Raw genomic sequence first — 26354 nt, 5'->3', positions numbered from 1 at the left:
ATAGCAATCTCATTTGGATTCCAGGGACCTAAGAATAGGCTCTGTTTGCCAAGGTCGGCAGGGACATATGAGAGGCTGACAACAGGAAAGGAGACAGGTGGTGAGTGTATAAGTGCTGTCAACTATCAAGTAGAGGAGCACAGTACCCTGCTTGCGTAGATAACATATAAAGAAAACAAAAATAGTGAGCAAGTCACTCCAACGTACAATCACCAATTAAATAAACACAAAAAGTCACAATGCCTTAGAGACAACAGAGCATCACAGTCCACACAAAAAAGCAAGATAAAGCAGGAGAAACAAGGGACCAGGATACAGACCCAGAACACGTCCCCGAGAAAGATGCAGCATTGAAATTCCCTGATAAGGAATTCAAAAGAATTATATTTAGGTATCTTCAATGAATTGAGAGACAGATCAAGGAAAACACAGAGAAAACCCTAGAACAATTTTGAAAGACAATATGAGAACAAAATGACAAAATAAATGAAAAGTTAGAAATGATACAAAATCTACACAGAGAAATCCAAAAGATTAATACTAAATTTTCAGAAATAGATAAGGCATTGAATGAGCAAAGGAGCAGAATTGAATTAATGGAAGACAGAATTAGGGAGATGGAAGGCAAATACCCGAATACTTCTTTGGAAAGGGAGCATTGGAAGAGAATTTTCCTGGTAGGATGAAAGACGAGAATATATCCATTCAGGAAATCCAACGAACTCCAAACAGGATAGACCCCAAAAGAAAATCACCCAGACATATCATATCAAAACCAAAGACAAAAAAAGAATCATGAGAGCAGCATGGGAAAAACGAAAAGTTACCTACAAGTGGCAACCAATAAGACTAAGGCTGGATTTCTCAACAGAAACCATGAAGGCGAGAAGACAATGGGATGGTATATATAAAACCCTGAAAGAGAAAAATTTCCAACCAAGAAGTAGGTACCCAGCAAAATTGTCCCTCAAATACGATGGTAAAATTAGGGCATTTCCAGATAAGCAGAAGTTAAGGAATCTGTGAATACCAGACCAACCTTACAAGAGATACTAAAGGGAGCCCTTTGGACAGAGAAGCAACAACAGCCAACAACAACTGACCATTAACACACATGATGATATAACCCAGAAACCAAGCCAGCCATCAGAGTATCCAAAGTAAATAAGCCTACAAGATTGTAAACAGGGAACCAGAGACATCAATTGACAAATGAGGACAAGTACAAACCAAAAAGAGTGAAAAACTGTGTCATTACAGAACTTCTAGATGGTAAGGAAGTCAAGACAACTACAAGATAGAATGGACTGTTCTGAACTTGGGAAGAAAACTATAAATCACAGGGTAACCTCAAAGCAAAATGATAAACCTTCACGTCAAAAAAGAGGACCAGCATAAGTATTCAGCAGATACTAAGACAATAGCAATGAAGGAATTGATAACACAATTCATAAACAAAACGAGTTCAGCATAGAAAATTATATGGAACAAAGAAATCGACACCACAAAAAAACACATAACAAAGATGACAGCAACCAATTCATATTTGTCGATAATTACATATCTGGCAAGGGACTTATCTCTAAGATTTATAGCGGAAGAGTGGATGACCAAACTATGGTACATACATATAATGGAATGCTATGCAGCACTAAAGAATAATGTAGAGTCTGCGAAACACCGCATAATATGGATAAACTTGGAGGACGTTATGCTGAGTGAAGTAAGTCAATCACAGAAGGACAAATACAGTATTAGTTCATTGTTGTGGAGCGTCAGGGAAAGGTTTATATGTAGAGGGAAACACTGTTGGTTGCCAGGGGTGGGAGGGGAGAGGAGGGAACACGGCAAAGAAAAAGAAAGTGCATTGACCCATGTCACTTTAGTTTTGTGTATTTTCACTGTACATAAATTGTATTTCAATCAAATGCCTTAAAATATATATATATACAAATTAAATTCCCATCTGCATCAAAAGCCTTCTCCAAAAGAGTAAAAAGAACCTATAGATTGGGTAAAAATATTTCATGACATATCCAACATCATCAAAAAGACAAATAATCCAATTGAAAAACAGGCAGAGGACATGAACAGACACTTCTCCAAAGATGATATTCAGGCAGCCAACAAACACATGGAGAAATGCTTGTAATCATTAGCTATTAACAACAATAGCAACAAAAATCCACTGCCATCAGGTTGACCCTATAAGCAAGGTTTCCAGGGATCCCCATAGGGTTTCCGAGGCTGCAAATCTTTATAGAAGCTGACTGCCATATCTTTCTCCAGTGGAGCATGGAGTGGCAGATGGGTTTCAAACAATTGACCTTTCAGTTAGCTGAGTGCTTCAACCACTGCACCACTAGTGTTTCTGTGCCACCTTCATCACTTGCTAATAAGTCTTTGTCCCATAGGGTAGCTGGTGGGTTTGAACCATTGACCTTTTGGTTAGCAGCCAAATGCTTTAACCATTATACCACCAGAGAAAGATGCAAATCAAAACAACAATAAGATATCATCTTACCCCAGCAATAACAGTGAAATACAACAAGGCAGAAAATAACAAATGCTGGTGAAGTTTTGGAGAGATTGGAAGTCTCATACTGCTGGTGGGACTGACTGTAAAATGGTACAGCTACTGTGGAGAATGGTATGTTGTTTTTGTTGTTGTTATGTGCCGTCAAGTCAGACCCGACTCATAGCGACCCCTCCTTGGGTTTCCGAGGCCATATCACTACGGAAGTAGATTGCCCCATCTTCCTTCCAGGGAGTGGCTGATGGGTTTGAATCGCCAGCCTTCTGGTTAGCAGTCAAGTGCCTTAGCCACTATGCTACCAGAGCTCCCAGAAAATGGTATGGCACCTCCTTAAAAAGTTTGAAATAGAATACCATTTGATCCAGCAATCCCACTACTAGGTGTATGTCCTAAAGAAGTGAGAGCCAGGACATGAATTAGATACATGCACATCCATGTTCATTGCAGCACTATTCACAATAGCAAAGAGATAGAAACTACCTAAGTTCCCATCAGCAGATGATAGGATAACCAAACTATGGTACATATACACAATGGAATAGTGTGGATGAATTTGGAGAACAGTATGCTGAGTGAAATATATCAGTCATAAAAGGACCAATATTGCCTGAATCTATTATAATAAGGTCAAGGGAAGGTTCACACACAGAAAGAAACACTCTTTGATGGTTATCAAGGAGGGGAGGGGAGAGAAGAAGAGCAAAAATTGCTTGCTAGGTAAGATGACACACATACTGTTTTGAGTGAAGGGGAAGACAGTATACCAAAAGCAGGTATCACTAAAGAAAAGGAAGACATGGAGAGGTGCACAAGAGTTACAGACAACAAAGGTAAACACTATTACATACGTAGTACTGCATTGTCAGTAATCTGTGGGTGAACATAAAAGTAGACAAGCAATGATCAGGTATTGGTAGGCAAAGGGGGCTGTACCCATGACCATATATAGATTTGGCAGATATTTTATTTATATATATATATATATGGTAGCATAGTGCCTAAGGCACTTGACTGCTAACCAGAAGGCTGGTGGTTCAAACCCACCAGCCACTCCTCGGAAGGTTGGGCAATCTACTTCCGTAGCGATACTGCCTCGGCAACCCAAGGAGGGGTCGCTATGAGTTGGGTCTGACTCGATAGCACATAACAACAACATACATATATATATATAAATAATAGAGTTAATAGAGGGCAAAGTTACGGTAACTTCCTAGCCACAGCCAACCACCTGGAGGGAGGGAGTTGTTGGACCTGTGGGCTTGGGACCATGGTTGTGGGGGATATCAAGGTCAATTGGTATAACATACTAGACAAAGATAGTGTTCTATGTTCTACTTTGGTGAGTAGCAACTGGGTCTTAAAAGCTTACAAGCAGCCATCAAAGGTCCAGCTATTGGTCTCTTCTGAATTGGGAGCAAAGAAGAGTGAAGAAGATCCAAGACGTATGGAAACACTTAGTCCAAGGGACTAGTGGAACATGGGAACCTCAGCCTCCATGAGCTGAGAGCAGAACTAACTTGTGCCCAGCTACTACTCCCAACCACTGTGAAAGAGATCAAAATTGGAGAGCCTAGATAGAATGGGAGAAAAATATGAAACAAAAAGTCAAATTCATAAAAGCAAACCAGGCTTCCTAATGGAAACCCCAGACTGTGGCTTTAATCACCATCCCGGCCTGGAACTGAACCCACTCCTGTGCTTACCTTTCAGTCAAACAATGGTCAGTCCTGTGAGGTGATTAGTAATGTCAGGGACGTAAGCAGTCCTTAGAACAATCAACCATAAGTGATCAAATCCACCATCTGCCCAGGGATAAAAGAGGGCAGGAAGGGACAGGAAAGAAGGACAGAGGGAAATGGTAACCACATGGAGGAAACAGGAAGAGTGCTGTCACATTGTGGGTATTGCAGTCAGTATCTTGAAACAAAATGCATATGAACTGTTGAATGGAAAACCTATTTGTTCTGTAAACTTTTACCCAAATCACAATAAAAAGGTGAAACAACAAAAATAGAAACCAACAACAAAAGAATGAACAAACTCATACTGATTAGAAGCTAAAGACTTCTCTTTTACAAGTAGCTCTTTGAAAGGAAATTGAAACTTTCTTTAATTGGTGATCATTTGGAAAATGATGACATTAACAGTACTGATTATACTTAGAGAATATTCAGAGTTGTTCTCTGGAACATTCATAAAGAAAGTACATGAAACTAGAAGGCACCAGAAGCTAGTAAAACAGCAGTAAAAATGAACCTAATGAAATCCAGAAAAAGAATAAAGATTCAGAAAATGTGACACAAATAGAAGTGATAAATCCAGAAGCTGCTCCTTTGATTAAAAACCACTTTAGACAAACTCCTGGTGAGGCAAATCAAGATGAGAAGTCCTGCCCGTATAGAAGGGATAAACCACAGATCCAGGGAGAATTTCAAAAATTAGAGTCAAATCTATGTTCCCTGCCCCAAAATTAAATAGGAAAATATTAAATGTGTGGTTTTTCAGAAGAGCCCTCCTAACTTCGCCCTGTAAATCTTGGGGCCACTTAGGACTTGATCTGGCCTCTTGTACTCTGTGTACTTTGCCCTTGGGAGATATAATTCAATCTAGGGGATCAACAAACATCTTTTACACCTGTGACTTCCACATTTAAAACTGGAACCCAGACCTGTGAGCCCAGACTGTACCCAGTACTCATGGGTATAACCCCCATCTGCCTTCTCACAGGGAAAAAGCTCCTAACTTTTGATTTCCCACCTGCTCTCTAAGCAGGGTCCTTCTGTCTCCTTTTCAGTAGATGACATGACTATCCACTCAGTTGCTGAAGCTAGAAACGATGGAGCTGTCCTTGATTCTACCCTTTCCCTTGTTCCCCTCGTTCAACCCATCGCTCTTCCAGAATAAATCTTGAGTCTTTTGACCTCTCTGGGTCTTTGCCGCCACCACTGTTACCAAGACTTACCCCTCAGCCATCGCTTCCTGACTTGGCTTCTGCTTCTCTCTGCTTTCCTCCAGCCAGTTCTCAGTCCTGTAAAATGCATATTTGGTATCTATCTTTTCAAGCCTTCCCCCTTCATCTACTACTGGAATTCCAATGAGACACATGCTAGAATTCTGGAAGCTTCTAGGTCTTCTTGTTGTTCTGATGTCTGAAACCTCTTCCACTGCCCCTTAGAGAAGGTTTTTTGTTTTGTTTTTAAATTTGTGATTTGGGTGAAAGTTTACGGCGCAAATTCATTTTCCATGTAGCAGTTCGTACACATATTATTTCATGACATTGACTTCAATTCCCCAGAATGTCAGAGCTCTTTCCACTTCCTCCCTGTAGTTACCTCTTCCCTGTTGTCCTCCTTTCTAATGCATTCCTGGCCCCCTCTGCAAATACTGCCCTTCTGTTCTCCCATGATTGATCGCTCTAAAGAGTGTATCTGCCTGGTGTAAATGTTGATCCTGTATGCCTCCTTAAGCTGCTTTGGAGTTAAAAGCTAGGCACTTTGAAGCCTCTTCCAGGCAAAGACGAATAAACTGGAAAGGGAATCAGACCAGCCTTTCTTGATTGAACACCACTTCAGCAAATCCCTATGCCTTTCTATCTGTTTTGTCAGCTGTAAAATGAGTGGACTAATTCAGCCCTACTTCAGAGGGCGCAACGAGTGACAGGTTTAATTAATGATGATTGTGATGGGCTTTGTAATATAAAGGCATACATAAATGAAAAGGAGCACTAGAGCTGGCTCATCCAAAGTGGGATCTGTTTTTACCACTTGGGCCTGGTCCCTTGGGGTTCTTTCTTTCTACAAAGTCAGGCGTTCAGAATCATACCATTTCATGGATGCTTTCCACCATTCTTTCTATCTAGAGCTTCTAGGATGTTGGATCTCCTAGACTGTTCCTCGGATTACCTCACCTCTTTCCCATCTCTTTGCCTTTTCTTTTTTTCTGTTTCACAGGAAATCCTCAGATTTTGTTTTCTTTCCATTGAGCTTGTCATTTCTGCCCTCATATTTCTCAGTTACCAGTCCTCTTCTATACTTGGAGCATCAGCTTAGGCTTGTCGCATCTGTCACAGTGTAAGTGCCCAGGCAACGTGTTGTGAATATGGGAAGGAAGGAACAGGAGGTGTGAGTAAATCCGTGACCAAAGGAAAAGTCAAGAACGTTGCCTGAGGACTTTTATCACTATCAAAAGCCCTGAGCCAACTTGTTAAACAATAAGTGAATTAAAATTTCAAGGAAGAGAGTTCCTGTACTGTTTCACCTGTTCTAGAGAACTGAGAAAGAAAGGGAAACATCTTAGCCAATACAGAGTTAATACAAAAGGAGTACCATGGACTTATATTTCCCTTCCCCGGATTGTGTAAAATTCTGACACCTCTCATTAAGAGTTCTGAGCTCAGGTAAGTTCAGGTAGAGCACACTGAAATTCAGTATCTTTCTGTGTTGTATGACTCCTTACAGCCTCTTTAAATACAAGTGTGCAGAAGACCAGAAACGGGCCTTTGAATCTAGCCCAGCCCACACTGATCTTTTTAGTGCCACATCTGTAAACGCATCTTAGAAGAATGTTCTTTGGAACTTCGTTTGGGAAAATGCTGCTACAGATAGTACAATAAAAGAACAACACATACGTGTTCCAGGATTCAAGAATGATTAAATTTGAGGAAATTTATTAATAGTATCCATCATAGGTTCATGGTGCATTTTATTAATAAGTTTTTCTTGATTAGAACCATGGTGACAGTTTTCTAAAATTGCATTTGATCTAATTCAACCTGTATCCCTGATGCAGATTTTTAGTAATGTGGAACTAGAAGGATCTTTCATGAATGAGATTTTAAAATGCCTCATACTTTAATGGTGAAAGATTTAAAATCAAGCCTGTCTGTTGAAACCAGGAACTGAGATAAGCATGTTTGTGATCACCAGTATCATTTAACGTTGTTCTGGGTGTACTAGCCACTTCATAAGACAAGCAAATAAAGTAATAGTATCAATACTAGAAAAGTTAGTGAGAAGGAAATAGTAACCTGTCTTTACTATAGCATATATTAATAAGTAATACTGTGGTCCTGGGGCAGTAGTAGATATTGGAGGAGTTATATAGGAAAGATTAAATATTTGGAAAAAGATTAGATTCCTAGCTTAACTCAGCTTAAATTTCAGTTATTAAGGACTAACATATAGAAAATGAAATCGTAAATGGACTAGAAGAAAAATTCCTAAAATATTTATTTAATCATAAGGCCAAGGAAGAGCTTTCTTAAAGTAGATACTGAAAAGAAAAAGATTGATAGAGTTTACTGCTTATGTATTTAAAAATCATATTTCAAAAACCACCAAAACTAAATTACAAATGAAATTTGGGAAAATATTTATAACATATTCCACATAAAAGTGATGACCCTAATTTATAAAGACTTTGACTAATTAATTTGAAGAAAGAGAGATTTGTAGTAGACTAATGAACCAAGGATATAGTCTAAGCAGCCAATTAGCACAAAAGGAATACAGATAACCAGTGGCGATGGTGGTTGGTTGCCTTCAAGTAGGCGTTGCCTCATGGTGACCTTGTGTATAACCCAACAAAACTTGCCTGGTCCCTCCCATGCTATCCTCATGACCATTGGTACATTCGAGTCCATTGCTGCAGCTATTGTGTCAGTCTCAGTGAAAGTGTCCCTCATTTTCTGCTTCTGCTTCTCTGTAATGGGGGGTAGCTGCCCTGCCCACCTCACAGATGTATTTGAGGATGAAAATAGAGGTGTATACAGGTTTTAGAGCAGGAAGAAAACGTAGTGTTCACCTACCTAATTCACTTCCTTAGTTTGCGTTGCCAGATTTGGGACTGACATCTGGGTGTTCTACCTTGAGTTCTGCCCCCCTTCCCCTTTTTGATAATTAATAGATTGTATTGTTTAGAGTACTTGAGGTGTGCAGAAAAATTGAGCAGAATGTACATAGAGCTCCCATATGCCTCCATATGGCTTCCCCTATTTTAACATCTTGCACTAGTGTGACACATTTGTTACAATTGATGAACCAATATTGGAGCATTGCTGTTAACTAAAGACAATGGTTTATATTCGGATGCACTCTCTGTCATACAGTCCTGTGGGTTTTGACAAATGGCTGATGTCATGTGTCCTCCATTACAGAATCACACAGAATAATTTCACTTTCCAGTAAATCCCCTGTGCCCCACCTGCTTGCCCCTCCTTTGCTCCTCCTCAATCCCTGGCAACCTCTGGGTCTTTTTTATGTTCACTATAGTTTTGTGTTTTCTAGAATGTCACATACCCCATCCCTGTTCAAAGGTGCATTGAAAAGTGATCGATGCAGTAGTACAGGTGGAGCACTAGGGGTGAAGTGTCACTTGAAATAATGATACCAGTAATAACAGACTTGGAGCTTTTTTGGATTTTGTGCTGTTCACTTTGAGATAAGTAGCAATTTTTTTCCCCACCATTAAAATTTCATGTGGGTCTAGTTTAGTATTCCTTGATGCCCTATTGCTTTTTGTTACATTTCACTATTCCAGAAAAATGAAATAAGTTGGGCACTTGGCATGTTTTCAACCTTTTAAATTGGTGCTGGCCAAGTGGCTTTGTGCAGGACAGAGACCATGGGCCACCAGGTCCCTGAAGCACCTAAGTGGGCAGCTGGCCTATGGAGAGCACATGTCTGATCTCAGGCCAGTCCTCAGTGTGCACCTCATTAGAAATATGACCGTGAAGCTGCACTTCACCAGCTGTTGATAGATCTAATAATCCATCATAGTGATTGGCACAGTGCCCAGGAACAATTAAGCCGTGAGCTTTGACTGAGAACCCACTCTTCCTGCCAACTATACTTCAGGTTATAGTTGAAAGAGGGCATCCACGTGGATGATTAGACACGTTGTTATTTGCCTTTATTATTTTGATGATGAGTAAATCCACCCAGGATCTGGAAGCAATTCCAAACTTGCCAGCCATCCAGGGCACCAGGGAGGTGAGGAGGCGTCAGGTCACACTGCAGGGAGCTTTCTGACCACCACTGCCTCTCTCATAGCTCATTGCAGGAGTGTGGAGCTCAGAGCAGGGGCCAGGCCAGGCATCCCCTTTTACTACCTGTGCAGCTAAGTAGTTAAAGAACTCAGGCTTTAGAGTGAAAACCCAAGCCCAAGTCCCTCTGCAAACTGTTTAGCATGATCTTGGACCACGAGCTTTGTCTCTGTCATCTGGGAATGACCATGGAAACTCCTGGATAAGGCTGAGATGATATACATGAAGACCTGAGCATGTTGTCTGCTACAGATACCTCTTGGGAATGTTATCATTAATTCTGAATTCTCCTGTACATAGGATTCTTAAATATGGAAACTTTATCTTTTGTTCTTTAAAAGTAATTTATACTCATTGTAGATAAATCAGGAAATACAGAAAAGTAATAAAACCATCATAGATCATATCACCATCAACCCATCATTGGGAGCATTTTAGATCATGACCTTCTCACCTGTGTGTGCATGTATATGTGTGCATGTATGTGTGTGGTTTCCTGGTTTGTTTCTTTCAGGTTGTGGTTACACTGTGCTGCATATTGTCTCTGGTATTTTGTCTTTCCCCTTTACCGTAGCGTGAGCTTTTCCTATTGGTTTATAATTCTTAGAGATTTCTTACTCTATCCAGGAACATTTAGCCAGCACAATTATCTTGCAATTTCAATTCAGTGTCACAAAGTGCTTGGTAAAAGAGCTCTAATATCTTCCCAAAACTAATATTTCCAAAAGATAGGATTTTCCAAATAGCAGGTAAAAGGACTAGCAGCTTTTCAGGTAAATGAATTGAATACATGCAGTGGATTTCTGCCACTGAAACGTTCAGTTTTATTTTAACACACAGATATGCAGTCTCTCACCTAATTTATTTTCTTTGTCTTCTCAGGACAATTTTCCTAGTATTGCTGTTTTCTCAATATGCCAGAAATGTCAAACTCCCTCTCCCGATTTACAAATCCAAGAAAGGATGGACCGCATACAAGTTACAGCTTTTCAAAATGTTCCCTGTGAGTAGTTGAGTGACAGTAATTGCCTGTGGTTCATACACAGACTGTTACGTGAAGGGAGAGATGTAAGCGGGCCTTCGTTAGGGGAGCATGTCTGTGTGGGGACATCAGGGTGCTAATGACCACCCAAACCATCTTGAATTCTGATTCTGAAATCAGAGCATATTCTCTTAGCAGTGCCTATGAGAGGGGGACATTGTCCTTGGGACTAAGTGAAATTTGACTCCATGAGTCTAGTGACATGGTGTCTTGTTATTTTAAAAACCAGACTTTGGGAGGGTTAAAGTAAGCTTACCTTTGTGAAGTTGTTTTCTTTAAATGGGATTCCATTCGAGGAATAGCCTGTCAACAAATCTGTTACGTGTTTTTTTCTGACTAGTACTGATGGTGGTGGGTTCTGGGATGATCACACTGCATGAAGGCAGTTTTACCAGTGTGGTTTGCCAATAACCAATAGTCACCCTGTTGGCCTGACTGAGCTTTTCCCCTTGACCGCTCAGATAATCCTGGCCATCCTCGTTTCCTGGCTGCTCTGCTTCATCTTCACAGTGACAGATGTCTTCCCTCCCGACAGCACAAAGTATGGCTTCTACGCTCGCACGGATGCCAGGCAAGGCGTGCTTCTGGTAGCCCCCTGGTTCAAGGTTCCATACCCATGTGAGTATCCTGGTGGCTAGAGTGGTCAGGAGCCCAGGAGGGCCCAAGTCAGAGGACTCAGAAGTTGGCCAAAGGCTCTGCAATCATGAAAAGCCTTCTTTGTCCCAGAATGTCTCCTAAGAGTCTCACCATTTCTGGTTATTAGAGGATTAGACAGCAAGAAAGGGACGCCTTTTCCCCGAGGGTGGTGATTCACACAGAGACTAACCAGCCCCCCTTTCAGGTTAATTAATGGGCTCTTTCACCTTCACTAGATGGGAATCATGGACCAGGGGTCTCTTGCCAGGGTTGAGTCCTGGTGGCCAGCATTTGAAGGTAGCTACTTAGAAAGGCAAGTCTAGAACTGTATGGCGCCTGAGCCACCAAAGCAAAAGGCTCGAGTGGGAGGGTCATGGAGATTAGCAAACCAAACTGCTCAAGCATGATGGAATTTATATAATCTTTTAATAGGGAGCATAATCTTTTCTTTTATTTGGTCACAGCCATGAGAGGTAAACTGATACTCACAAATGGGCTGAAGATAGAGCTTAAGTTATGCTTGAAGCACTGGGTAACTCTTAGGGGAGAGCAATAAGATCCCCAGGTGAGATGTCACCTGGACTCACGTGGACTGCTTTCTAGATCCCAACCTGAGTGACTGGCATGAACCCAGTGGGTTATCATGTACTTGTTTGCACTGCTGGGGACTCTGTTCCTAGCGTTTAGGGTCTTTGTTAGAACTGAAGCCTGCAGTTTGTTGGATTGTGCCATTTTGTTCCCCAGTTTAGCAGTCTCATTCTCACATCTTACAATGATGAGGAAGTAAAGTGAGAAAAGGCAAGAATTTTAAGGTTGAGCCAAAGAACAACTGGCCTAATTGTATCGAATGACAGCGGCGTTAGTGTTGTTCTTCTGGTCCCAACACACTTAACAAACCTTTAAAATGTGCAGACTTTCTAAAATAACACTCTTATCAGATTGTATGGTCTAGGTGTATATTTATGTACACCTATCCTTTTTCCAGGAGCTCTGGTAGCATAGTGGCTAAAGCACTTGACTGCTAACCAGAAGGCTGGTGGTTCAAACCCGCCAGCCACTCCTTGGAATGAAGGTTGGGCAATCCTTCTGTAGTGATACTGCCTCGGAAACCCAAGGAGGGGTCGCTATGAGTCAGGGCCAACTCGATGGCACATAACAACAACAACAACAATCCTTTTTCCAAAAACAGGATCTAAGATGGCCAGTAAACATATAATGTGAGATAAAATGAGATGATTCCGTTTGAGGTGGTGAATAAGTTTTGGAAACAAGTCCATAGCGATTATGAGTGTGATTAATGCCACTGGATTGCACACTTGAAATGATTAAAACAGCATATTTTGTGTTATGTACATTTTGTCACGAGGAGCTCTGGTGGCAGTGCCTAAAGCATTTGGCTGCTGACCAGGTCAGTGGTTCAAACCCACCAGCTGCTCCATAGGAGGAAGATGTGGCAATCTAGTTCCGTAAAGCTTTACAGCTTTGGAAACCTAATGGGGCTCACTATGAGTCAGAGTCAACTCGATGGCAGTGGTTTGGTTTTGGTTTTTATATTTTATCACAATTACAAACATGGGATGAAAGTAAGTCAGTGAGGAGGCCAGGAGGTGCTGCGGGGGGACACCCTCGTGCATGCACACAGGTGGGCTTTGCTTCTGGAAGTGGCTGTCAGGGGCTCTGAGCACAAACGGACACAGAGGGTTGTCAGGAGAAGTAACGGTTCATGTGACTGAGACCAAAGACACTTTTCCCAGGGACCTCTCATGGCCGATGGTAAGGAGGCCTACCTTAGTGGGTGTGGACTCAGCCTCAGGACAGGACACTCCTCCTGTGAGCTGGTGTGTTGCCAGAACTCCACTTGGTAAAATACCGCCTCCTGAGAGCCCAAAGGGTGTGGGCTTGTGTACTCTGCAGATGTGGCGTAATCCAGAGTCAGGTTTTCAAATGTCCAGAGCAGTGGTTCTCAGTCTGTAGTGTGCTAAGAATTACTTGTGTTAGTTATTAAAGCTACAGGTTGTTTGAACAAAATTCAGACTTCTGGTTCAAAATACCAGTGGTGCTGAGGTTGAGAAGCCCTGCTGTAAAGTAATAAAGATTGACATCAGAATTAAAAGATGTAATAACAGATTTAACGAGACAGCTTGGTGGAAGGCACAGGAGTTAGTAAAAAAAAAAAAAAAAAGTGATGAGCAAGGGATCAGAAATTAAGATTATAAATTTAAAATGTGGAAGTCAGTGGGGAAAAGATTTCAAAAAGAACTATGAGAAAGTAGAAAGTCGCACAAGAATAAAGAGACTCAGAAAATAAAAGGCAATTTGTGGAAAGTAGTAAATTTTAAAATAAAAGAAAAATGACCCCTGAAAAGAATCAACTCAGTAAAATGTAAAAACCACAGTGCTGCAAGGTAATAGTATAAAAGGCTATTTAGAAAACAGAAAGCAATAAGGAAGACATTGGAACTAGAAAAGTCCATTCAAAGTGCCCCCGAGTTAGGATGTTGCTGGTAGGCGTGGAGGTTCCCTAGCTCTTGCCAGGGGCCGGTCCCTCTGACAAAGGGCTGCCTCTTTGTCCTCTGACTGTTGCTAATGGGTAAAGTAGCCCCTGGCAGGAACAATTGGGCCCTCTTACACACACTTTGCACATCTTACTTTTATGGCATTTTTCTCTTCACAAACCCAGGGTTGCTTCCTTGTTACCTACAAGACAAAAGCTAAGTGCCTCTTGGGACTCATCAAGCCTTTCCTAAACCTGCCTCCACCACACCTGCGTGCCCCTCTGCTTCTGCCTTCAAAGCTGGTTCCTTCTGCTAACATCATCCCTCCATAGGCCCTTGGCTCTGCCCATTTGCTGCTGCCCCAGGCCAGTGCACACCCCAGACACCTCCATTGGCCTTCTCATCTCCAGACCTTCCCTGTCCTTGGAGAGGCAGCTCTATCCCCACCTCCTCAGACCCTTCCCTGGATAGTCAAGCCGTAAGCACTGACTTCCTCTTTTCTGGAATTCCTAGCCTATGTTTTCTCTCCTGACATAGCTTGTGTTGCCTATATTTGAAATGTAACCATTACATTGTTACTAGATCTTGCAATAAGTCCTGTTCCCTATACTACATTATTGGTTGTTGAGTGAGGGAGTATGGCTTTTACCCTTCTTTCTCTTTTCACCATGCTTTATACTTAGTGGGTATATTGTAAATAATTGTTCAAAGAAAGAAGGTGCAGGTACTTTTTTAAATCTTTCATTCTAACAATGAAAGTGCCTCATGCTTTTATTCAGTAAGATTTATGGCTTTCAATGTCCAAATACATACACTTCTAAGAAAAAAAAATTTAATAGAAAGGCAGATAAATACAGATACTCACAGATATATGAGCCCTTCTCTGCTTTCCGAAATGAAACTATTTCACCTTCTGTAATATGGTGTACTTGGAAAAAAGTGTTGTGTTATATTAGAGAATGCTTGTGGATCCTTGCACCATGCTTATTGTTGGGGTTTAAATAGGGAGCTCTGGTGGCATAAAGCATTTGACTGCTAACCAGAAGGCTGGCAGTTCAAACCTACCAGCCACTCCTTGGGAGGAAGACTGGGCAATCTACTTCCATAGTGATACTGCCTCAGAAACCCAGGGAGGGGTAGCTATGAGTTGGACTTGACTTGACAACAGTGTGTTTGGTTTTGGGGTTTTTGGTCATTTTTTACTTGCTACCATCCCATGATAAGAGCACCGTTATTTTATGACACACTTTGCAAAGCAGGGCTATAAACTCCTCTCACCCACTTTTGCCTCAAAAACACAGCAGCAGGTCATGTTAGATTGGGATACAGTAGACACACAGCATGACTTTGGAGCAGGTAGAGAAGCAGCTGCCAGTAATCTCTTTTGTTCACTAAAGGCACAGAGCAGTGTAAGCCTCGTTACAGCGTCTTCATTTGCCTCAGTAGCTATCCCCAGGTATCTGGTGCATTCAGGACTTGGGTTTAAAAATAGAGTCCCCACAAGCATCAGAATCTTGAGTGGCTCCTGCAGAGCCCACTGACGTACTGAATGCCTTTTCTGACGAACATCTCAGTAACTCTTGCCTGCCGCTCTCAGAAAAATAATAGGATTTCATGTTGTTTCCCTTTTGCAGTTCAGTGGGGCCTGCCCACCGTGTCTGCCGCTGGCGTCATTGGCATGCTCAGTGCGGTTGTCGCCAGCATCATCGAGTCTATCGGTGACTACTACGCCTGTGCGCGGCTGTCCTGCGCCCCACCGCCTCCCATCCACGCCATAAACAGGTATGTGCCGGGAGGAGGGATTTTTCATCAGTCCAGCACTGCAGTGCTTTGTTCTGTGGGCAGGATCATCTTTTTTTAAACTTTTATTGTGATTTGGGTGAAAGTTTACAGAACAAATTCATTTTCCCTACAGCAGTTCATACACATTGTGTTTCATGACATTGACTGCAATTCCCCACAGCGTAACAGCTCTCTTCCTGCTTCCTCCCCGTAGTTACCTCTTCCCTCTGTCTTTCCCTCCCATGCACTCCCACCTCCTGAGCTGTCTCCCTTCTGTCTGCCCGTCTGATCTCCCATGATTGATCACTCCAAGGAGTGCATCTACCTGATGTAAACGCTCACCTCATATTCCTGTCTGTTTGGCTGGAAGCCACAGGAGTAAGTTCAGTTACCTGAAGGGTAACTAGGGACCATACATAGTCTCAGAGGTCTCACTAGGCTCTATCAGACCAGCAAACCTGGTCTTCTTCTTTTTTTAGTTTGAGTTTTGTTCCACATTGTTGGCAAGATCATCTTGGAAAGGGAACTAGGAGTTTAGAATGAAGGCAGTAAAGCTTCAGGGCAATAGAATGACTGTTGGTCTTTGAACAAGTCACTTCCTGTATTTTTGGTCTCATTTTCTTCGTCCTTAAAACAGAGCAGTACTCCTACCCTGCCTTCCTTGTAATAATAAATAAGATACTCCCCGTGAGACCATTTTAAAGCTTCAACTTACAAATGCCAAGTGTCGCCATTGTTCTTTGCTTCCTTTTGTGTCGTTTTGATAGGCCCACTTTGGAGTCCCTGGATGGTGCAAAGAGCACATGAGGCTGCTAACAGAGAGGGTAGAGGTGTGAGTCCACCCAGAGACACGTCTCATTTCAGAAAATCAGCCACTGGCACCCTGTGTAGCACATTCCACCCCAACACACATGGAATGGCACCATGAGTCAGAACTGACTCCACAGCAAGTGGTGGTCATGGCCACTTTCATTTGCTCTTGTCTTGTTTTCCCAAACTGTTCCTAAAACCCCAAACCAAACCCACTGCCATCAAGGCAATTCCAACTCATGGCAATCCTCTAGGAGAGAATAGAACTGCCCCATAGGGTTTCTAAGGCTGTAAGTCTTTACAAAAGCAGACTGCTTCATCTTTCTCCTGCAGAGCAGCTGGTGTATTTGAACTGCTGACCTTTTGGCTAGCAACTGGATGCTTTAACCACTGTGCCACCAGAATTCCTTCTTGGGAAGGGGTGGATATTGTATAATAAAGAAAAGAAGGGCAAGAATAAATGAAATCTGCAGAATCAAGAGGTTTATGAGCTGTGAGGTGTATACTTTCAACATACTTGGTCTTTAGGTTCTGAATGCCACGATTGAATTGGGTGCTGTGGAGTCTGCAGAGGAAATGGCCCACATTACCCCCAATTTCCCAGCTGCTGCACCTCCAGAGAGAGTGTGTGTGATAAGGCCCAATGGTCCTGGTTCCTTAGTGGGGCTTGCATTGGTTCTTCCAGGGGATTTTGAGTCCTGGTTTTTATATCTTTCTCTAATGGAGCTGTTGCGTATGATTAAGTTACATTCATATTGCTCTATATGGAATATTGATGATACATTGATTCTTTTAAAAGTGTTCATATATATGGAATTACAAAATGTTTCCTCTCAGGTGAAACTAGATTTTAATAGTAAAGGAATGAAATCAATGTCTTTTTTCAATAGACACCCTTGTTAGTCTTACCACAACCCATTGCCATCAAGTCAGTGATGACACATTTGTCTTAGATCCCAACAAATGACTGTTTTCTGACTAAAAACCTGTGCCTTGCATCTAATGCATGATGTAGAAAGGGCCTTATCACGGGTGAGTGAGTGTGGAGGGTGAAAACGTAACCTGTGAAAATGCAGGTTCTCATTTAGCAGGTCTGGGTGGGTCTGTGAGTTTGCATCTGACCTCCCAGCGGGTGCTGAGTCTGCAGGCCCATGGACCACGCTTTTGAATCATAAGCGTTTACAGCCTGTTTCAGAATGTTGCCTCCACTGAGTGAGTGTTTCTCTTTTCTCCCGTTTCCTTTACACTTTAGGGGGATTTTTGTGGAGGGCCTCTCCTGTGTTCTTGACGGTGTATTTGGTACTGGGAATGGCTCAACTTCATCTAGTCCCAACATCGGAGTGTTGGGAATTACTAAGGTGAGTCACTCAGGTTGAAGCACGGGCCTGGGGCCAGACTTCAACCCACCAGCCTCTCCACCCCACTCTGCCCAAAACTCAGGCACACAGATATGGGACTGCCCATCCCAAACTCCAGCTGCCACAGAAGGAGCCCACTTGCAGCCACATCAAATGTATTACTAGCAAATAAACTTCGTATCTTAGTTGCCTTAGGTCACAGGGTGCTGTTGGCCAGGGTGTTGAGGAACACAGCTCGGCAGGCCAGCCTTGTACGTTGCACAATACACCGTATTTTCATTTCCCACTTCGCGTTGGTCACCAGACTCCCTAACTAGAGCAGTGTACCCTGTGAACTTGGGGGTGAGCCAGGAAGCCGCCTAGACCTGTTGTAAAGTTAGGGGGATAACATTCCAAAGAAAATTCAAAAAGATGTTCTGAAAGAAAATCCAAACATTTCCAAAGAAATCTCTATGCTATGTTGTATAACCATATGAAAAGAAACCAGATACCAAGTTTATGCACCTCGATTGCAGATTCCTGTGTGTGGGAGCCCTGCTCACACAGTCCCTGCCTGCCTTGTTGGTTGGTTTCCCAGGAGCTCGTTGTTGTTGTTGTGTGCCGTCGAGTCGGCCCCAACTTATAGCGACCCCTCCTTGGGTTTCCAAGACAGTATCACTACGGAAGTAGGATTGCCCAACCTTCCTTCCGAGGAGTGGCTGGTGGTAGGGCTACCCCATATAACTATTCCCAAGTCATATGTACTGGTAAAGATGCTGTAATAGCGTTTGGTGATTCTGTGGTAGAGCGCTCCTTCCATGAGGGAGACCGGGTTCAATTCCAGCCATCGCACCTCCTGTGCACACAGTGCACCATCTTGTCAGTGATGACTTAGGTGTTGCTGTGATGCTGAACAGGTTTCAGTGGAGCGCTCAGGCTGTCAGATTAGGAAGGAAGGCCTGGGATCAGCTTCTAGAAACCAGCCAATGAAAACGGCCATCTGAGGCATGACAGTTGGCCTGGAGCAACAGAAGAGGAGAGTCAGGAGTGGGAGGAGGATAAGGAATGTGCACCGTCAAGCCCATGTGCACAGCTGCATTAGGCAGGGAAGTGGGACTCGGAGCAGAAAGTCTCTAAAGTGTTAAGAGCTCCTCATCTGTGGCCTGAGCCCTAGGGCTGGTGGGAAAATGCCTGTCCAGGAGAGAGGAGTACTAGGCTAGACTCTACTGCTGATGGTACAGAGGACAGGTGGGCGGAGCAGCAGCCTGAGGCAACAAGCCCAGGTGGGAGGCTGTCCTATAGCTTACTGTTTGCAAGGCATTGCTCATATGACACACTTCATCTCATTTAATCCTCAAAGCAAAAGCATGTAGTTAAACCATTATAGAAATGAGGCCCCTAAGGCCCAGAGAGGCTAAGTAACATGCCCTGGTCACACAGCTAGAAGTGGAAGATGCATACAAACGAGAAGCTGACTCCAGACTTCTGCACTTTGGCCTCTACTCTTGACCACCTCTCACAGGCGATAGACGTGAAGACTTAAACTCAGGAGAGGTTCTCCAACCACCTTGCGGTTTTGTCTGATTGAGGTTATGGGGAATGTGGAGCAGAGGCCGAAGTGCTTTGGGGTTGGGTTCCCTTGGTGAACCGTGAGGAAAGTATAGCTCTTGCATTCTGCATTTGTGATGCCAGATGCTTTCACCGGTATGAGGCCGCTGGAAACCCAGAGCCTGAGTGCAGGAGTGGGTCCACGTGGGAGGCCTTGGGGACATCACCACAGTGAGCAGGGAGACAGTTTCACAGGATGGGGGAGAGGAGGAAGAAAGATGGGCAACGCCTTTATACTCTGAGTATCAGTGATAGAGTCTTAACAGTAGTTACGTGCTAAGACTGGTCCTCATTATGAAGTGAGACTGAGCCCTGCTAACTGAAAGTGTGTAAGAGTAATCCAGGTTTGGGCACCTCACCTTCCATGTGGGAGACCCAGGTTCTATCCGCGGAGGCTTGGCATGTTGCTGTGATGCTGAACAGGTTCCAGAAGAGCCTCCAGACTAAAACGGACTCGGAAGAAAGGCCTGGTGACCGACTTCCAAAAAGCAGCAGCCAGACATCATCCTGCACGGAGTGGCCACAAGTCAGGGGTTGTTGGCAGCTTGAGGATGGTCATTTCCCTGGGAGCCTGGTGGTGCTCCCTTTGCAGTGCTGTGGGGCCCCGTATGGAAGTCTGCATTGCTTGACCACCCAGTGAACACCGCTCTGCCCTCTGCTTGTGTCTGACAGGTTGGCAGCCGGCGGGTGATTCAGTACGGAGCGGCATTGATGCTGGCCTTGGGCATGGTGGGAAAGTTCAGCGCCCTCTTCGCGTCCCTTCCCGATCCTGTGCTTGGTGCCCTCTTCTGCACTCTCTTTGGTAAAGCTTTCTCCTTGATACCTGGCTTCCCTTTTCAGGCTCCTTCCTTTTACGTTTGCTGATTTCTAATAGAAGATGCCCTGCTAGCACAGTGGTTAAGCACTCCACTATTAACCGAAAGGTTTGGCCCTTTGAACCCACTGGCTGCTCCATGGGAGAAAGATGAGGCAGCCTCTGCTTCCATAAAGATCACAGCCTTGGAAATGCTACAGGACAGTTCTCCGCTGCCCTGTAGTATCTCTATGAGTTGGCATCAACTCGATGGCAATGTTTTTTTTAAATTTCTCATAAGGGAGTCCGTGTGTTAATAGTTAAGCACTCACTACAAAATGAGCCACGTGCACTACAGAAGCAATGGAAGGCAGAGTTGGAGTAACTTCTCAGAGACAACCAAACACCTAAAAAAAATTTTTTTTTAAATAGTCTAACACTTGACTCCCGGAAGGAAGGTTGGGCAATCCTACTTCCGTAGTGATACTGCCTCGGAAACCCAAGGAGGGGTCGCTATGAGTCGGGTTTGACTCGACGGCATATAACAACAACAACAACAACACTTGACTACTAGCTGAAATGTTGGTGGTTAAGACCGACCCAGAGAAGAGCCTCGAATACAGGCCCAGCGATATGCTTCCAAATGGTCACAGCCCACGGAGCACACACTACACACACGGAGTGGTCATGAGTTGGAATGGACTCAGTGACAACTAACAATAACAATTTTTAACATAGAAGGCAACAATAAATGTCTAGTTTAAAATATAAAAGAATATGCCTTCTAAACTAAAAGCCACATCACCCTCTTGCATTGAATTAATGGTCAAAGTAGAACCAATAATGAGAAGACTCTCCCCCTCTGATTGGGCCGTTGAAAACTGGCTGTTTTTCATGATGGACTGTAGATTTGATGTCTCTGCCAGTCAGTCATAGAAGTCAGGCATACACCACATAGCAGGGTGGGCGTCCCAGCTCAGTTGAAAAGATGAGATGGAGGTTTTAAGGGGAATCAGTGTCCTTGTTTTCTACCTGATCTGAAGGAAACTTGGTGTGATCCCTTTGACCCGCCCCAGATACGCCTGAGTAGTGCATAGGCCATTTGGATTAGAGACCCAGGGTGGTCACTCCTTCCCCCTAACCCTCTTCTTCCATCACTGCACTGGTCTTCAGACTTGTTCCTGAGGGGATGAGAAAGGACTGTAGGGAGTCTGCCATCCACAGTTAAGAGGACTCGACATTGAGCCAGTAGTTAACTCAGTGTTTTCTCTTCAGGGATGATCACAGCTGTTGGCCTCTCTAACCTGCAGTTCATTGATTTAAATTCTTCCCGGAACCTCTTTGTGCTTGGATTTTCAATCTTCTTTGGACTCGTCCTTCCAAGTTACCTCAGACAGAACCCTCTCGTCACAGGTATGGGGAACAGACCTTACGTTCTCGGGGGAGCTGGAACCACAGCCAGCGATTCACAGAGACTCGTGGGGGGTCATGGAGCATCAGGAACTGTTGGGATGAGTGTTCTCCTGTGTGTTGCTTTCAAAGCTCACTTTGCTGCAGTTTGTCTGGAAGCCCTTTGTGTTTCCACGTAACCAGCGGGTGTGCAGAACTCCTGTGGATATGGAGGTCTCTTTTTACCGGAACCATCTCTGAAAAGCCTTTGGATTTCTCAAAGTCATGCTATATTTAAATCTGCAATTTTTTTGAAATTCATATTTTTCTACTGGGATTACAACAGCTAAGAGCAATCAAGATTAGCCTCTTCAGCTCCCTCATTCATTTCTTGTTTCCAGTGTCATGGGGAACGAACAAAGGAGGAACTATCCTAAGAGACAGCTGTTGCTGCTGATCCTTTATTTTGAGCAAATGTAGAATTGAACATCGTTAATGTTTTAAATATAGAAAGGGTGCAAACTCCCTAATAACAAGGACACTCGTTTTTATATTTTTCCTTTCCCATGCTGCTTTTAAACTTTTAATATACTGCATTCTTGTGGGGAAATCTTTATAAATCCACTTGTTTCTAAGTAAAAGTAGCTGAAAATAGTAACCCAGAATGAAGAAAACCTTTGTTTGATTGCATATTCCACAGCTATTTTTGTTCGTTCCCTATTCGTTTTGTAGATTTTGCTCAGCCTTCAAACAACCATCTTTTGTTCTGAATTATTTTAATCTGCAAACAACACTCCCAATGGCTTCAAAGTTCATCACAGGAGCTCACCCTATTAGGTTTATCTTGTACCCACCATTGTTAGGAATTTTTCTTACAGAGACACCATTCAGTCACTCTTGAAAGCCCTCAGAGTGGCGTAAAACGTTAGTGGCAATAATTGATCCGCACACACACACAGACATACAACTGAGAAGTCTGCACTTCTGTGCTGCACAGTGACTGTGGTGGAATGAGTATGCCCATCGCTGTGCCGCTCTGCAGTGACACTTTATCACGATTTTCTGTTTCTAGGGATAACAGGAATCGATCAAGTGTTAAATGTTCTTCTCACAACCGCTATGTTTGTTGGAGGCTGCGTGGCTTTTATTTTGGACAATACAATCCCAGGTATGTGGCATGTATCAAACATGCTTATATTACATAATGTGATTTATTTTTTTACTAAGTAATAATGGAAACCCAGAAGAGTAAATCAGTTAAAAATCATCCACTGACTCTTCTGAAGTGGTTGAGATTACAGTCTCAGCTAGATGCCCTTTTTTTTTTCTCTTTGCCAAATTCCCGTTGAAAGAAACAGGTACATTTCTTGTGTAGGGTGGGGCGGCATTGGGATGCCTCGAGCCCTCTCCAGAGCAACCTGCTCACCCTACACAGCCTGAGCCGTGAGCCTTGCCATTTGGCTTTCCTTGGCTTGTTTCTATCACTTTCTCTAACACCTGAGGCATTCCTGTCCTTCAAGTGTGTCAGTCCTAAGACAGGCCCCTAGCCAACCTCAAGACCAACTGGTAGACAGCAGCAGTGAACAGGATCAGTGACAGGCACACGGAGGCTGCGCTCTCCCCAGCAGGCTAGGACCCTCTTTGTCCACTGGGAGCGTTCTCTGCCCAGCACTGAATGTCAGGCCAGGGAGGAGATGCGGGCCCTGCTACAACCCTCCCCTGTCCATGGAGGAGGCTGCAATATATACCATTCTCAAACGCTGGTAGACTCTTCCTTCCAGGGCAGGAGTGGGTCCCCCTGGAAGGGGACACTTACTTTTGGGCATGAAGGTTTAATTGAGATGTTCCCCTTGAAGTAACGTACCCCTAAAAGTTTTAAGCAAGAGCTTGCTGGTGAAACCAGGGCTGGACACTTCAGACAGAAGATATCACATGATGAAGAGGTAGAAGGTGTTGGACTTCAGAGAATCAATAAGTGATGCCTCCTATCCTCAGAGGGCAGGAACGCATAGGAAAGGACACAGGGAAAAGGCAACCGCAGGGAGAAGGGAGGAAGTGGGAAGAGAGGTGTTACATTATGGGGATTGCAATCAATGTCATGAACAAAATGCGTATGAACTGCTGTATGGGAAATGAATTTGCTCTGTAAACGTTTACTCAAATCACAGTTGAATGAATGAAAGCCCCCTTTCTCTCCTGAGCCAGAACTAATTGAGAGGAGGCTCTGGAGTCAGATACCTGGAAAGTAACAAGTCAACTTTATTACTCAAACACCACAGGAGAGCATAGCTTAGATGCAAGAAGATAATGAGCTTCCTAAAGAACCATCACAAAGTCTAGCTTGTCATCCGGTCTTAGGCACAGAGATCGTTAGATGTCCTGCTGCCTTAGCTTCCTAGAGCCACTGTGTCAGAAATAGCTCAGGTGGGTGCTTTAAAGAACAAAACGTTTATTTTTTCAAATCAGAATCTTGGCCATTTCACTTCCTGCTGTGGCCTCTCTCGCATTTCTCGTGTCTGCCAGCAGTCTTAGTAGGAGAAGTTCCTTTGCTTGTAGACAGATCCTCACGTGGCCTCTGTCTTTTCCGTTTGTGCCCCTGTGTCTGTTCCACTGTTTCTGTAGCACAGATGTGATTAGGTTTGGGACCACCCAACTCTGGTGTGATCTCATGACTGTAACAAAAGAAAACCCCTGTTTCCGAACAGAACCATATCCATCAACACGGAGACCAGGACTTCAGTGTGTATTTTGGGAGGACACAGTCTGACCCATCAGCCCCATGTAGCCAGAGGAGATCCAGCAGTCCTCTCTGTACTGGGAGGATTTATGAAAAGAAGCCTGGGAGTTGCTAAGTCTTGTGTGCTTAGCTCTTCCTCCCTGACTCCTCTGTCAGGGTGCCGAATGGTCAGGAGCATGACTCCAGTGGAAGGCCATTGTCACAGAGCAGGACAGGTGGAGTGTACATGATAAGTACATGTATACACACACAAATAGAGCAAAGCAGTATAAAACCCTCAGTGTGTGGGTAGGGCTGAGTAAGGAAGGCATGTGTAGTATAGTGAAAAGACTTAGCTGCATTTTGCACGGTCAGATTTGCATAATTTTTGCTATATTAAGAAAGATTTAGGGGTGAGGTGGAAGGACTGGGCCTCCAATCAGGAGGCTGACATGATGCCCTTGGAAAGGGATGACCTGGCCTAGGCTAGCCCTCAACAGTGAAAATGGAGAACATGGGCCACATGGAAGAAGGACATGGAGGAGGAAGTCATCAGGAGGTCATCTAAATGTGGAACGAGGAACAAAGGCATGGTGGTTAGTGGTTCCTAGAATTCTGGTTGGGACAGCTGGGCAGTTGAGTGTCACCAGCTCCTCAGGTTTTCTTCACTGTCATCTCATCTGTGGAACAGCACATTGCAGAGTCCTGTTCTTTGTAGGCTGGTAAACTCCACATTTGGTTGTCTTGTTTTGTGTGTGTGCATGTGACAGGTACCCCAGAGGAGAGAGGAATCAGGAAGTGGAAGAAGGGCGTAGGCAAAGGGAGCAAGTCACTCGACGGCATGGAGTCCTACGATCTGCCTTTTGGCATGAACATTATTAAAAAATATCGATGCTTCAGCTACCTGCCCGTCAGCCCAACCTTTGTGGGCTACACATGGAAAGGCCTCAGGAAGAGCGGGAACAGCCGGAATTCAGACGAAGACTCGCAGGCCACAGTATAGCCTCAGGGGCACTCGGTGGCATGTCTCTGTAGTCCCTGGCGAGTAATAAGCAGTAAAATATATATATATGTTTGTATATCTGCATTTACATTCTGCACCCTGGAGCTAAGACTAATGACAAATAGTTTTTCTGTTGTGGGTGGTGAACGTGTCTCATATGGTGTCTCGCATATGTCCTTATTTAAATTAAGCCCTTCACCCTTTGCCTTCTGAGAGCATCCATTGCTGGTTGTGGTCACTGAACTTGAAGTCCCAATCCTCCTGTGGGAGGGGATGTTTGCGATCCATTGTGATTCCTTACTTTTAGTCCCCTTCCTCAGGGTGGGGTTGAGGTCAAGATCTGAGCTGCATACCACGCTGGTTTTCCTGCAAGTCCCCCAAACCCCACAAGGTCCAGTGGCTTTCTGTCCTGGACACACTTGGACCTATTTCCTTTCTATTTGATTTTTGCAAGTCTTCACCTCAGCTTGTGTCTGTCGACACCTCTTGTGGCCGAGGAGCACCGTGTTCTTGCATTATCACAACTGACTGGTCAATTGTGATTCTGTATCGATAACTCCTGATACTCCTGTAGGACCCCATTGAAAACTGTGACATGGCTACCTTGCACTCGGGAAAGGTCTGTATTGTTAATAGAATGGTGATCTATCCTGGGGATTGGAAGGGAAGGGAAAGTACCTTTAAGTAATATCTGATTCTCAACTGCCCTTTTCTCTGTGCCACCTTGCCCCAGACTGGACGAGCACATTTCCTGTGGCCTCTTTTTTACTAGTAACTGAGACACCCTATCTGGCATTATCACCACTGGCTGGTGTGACGGGTATAGAGTGCCACACAAGGGCACCAGTCAGATGTTTCGGGAGTCTTGGCTCTGCTGTCATGTGGATGTTAGTTACCGTCGCGCGTGTCTATAATTACAAGGTTTTATTCCTATTTAATGTTACTGACTATAGCAGATTTTTGAAATCAGTGTTTTTCCATGTGACCCTCTTACCTGCATCCCTATTACTTGTCCCACAACCCCACCCCATTAAGAAAAGAACCAGCATCTTTAAAGCTGTGGACACCATCAGGGAAGCTTGTTGTAATGGCTTTTGAAGGCCAGTAACCATTATTGTGGTTGTGTTTTGTATTGCTTGATACCATGAAAGTGTAAATACTATAA

General features: G+C 43.8%; 1 protein-coding gene across 1 annotated transcript in view; it reads left to right on the top strand.

Moving 5' to 3' along the window:
• Positions 1-25189, top strand: part of SLC23A2 (solute carrier family 23 member 2) — a 119108-nt gene extending 93919 nt beyond the window's left edge. Inside the window, exons 8-15 of the mRNA XM_007957214.2 lie at positions 10461-10581; positions 11082-11238; positions 15386-15533; positions 17596-17701; positions 19961-20090; positions 21357-21494; positions 22543-22638; positions 24957-25189. Coding sequence (XP_007955405.1) covers positions 10461-10581; positions 11082-11238; positions 15386-15533; positions 17596-17701; positions 19961-20090; positions 21357-21494; positions 22543-22638; positions 24957-25189 — 1129 coding nt within the window. The remainder of the gene's footprint in view (positions 1-10460; positions 10582-11081; positions 11239-15385; positions 15534-17595; positions 17702-19960; positions 20091-21356; positions 21495-22542; positions 22639-24956) is intronic.
• The last annotated feature ends 1165 nt before the right edge of the window (positions 25190-26354 follow it).

This window comes from Orycteropus afer, unplaced genomic scaffold, assembly GCF_000298275.1.
Source record: "Orycteropus afer afer isolate SDZICR_OR568_19922 unplaced genomic scaffold, OryAfe1.0 scaffold00717, whole genome shotgun sequence".
In the NCBI taxonomy this organism is placed as follows: Eukaryota; Metazoa; Chordata; class Mammalia; order Tubulidentata; family Orycteropodidae; genus Orycteropus; species Orycteropus afer.
This window is presented reverse-complemented; position numbering and strand designations above follow the sequence as displayed.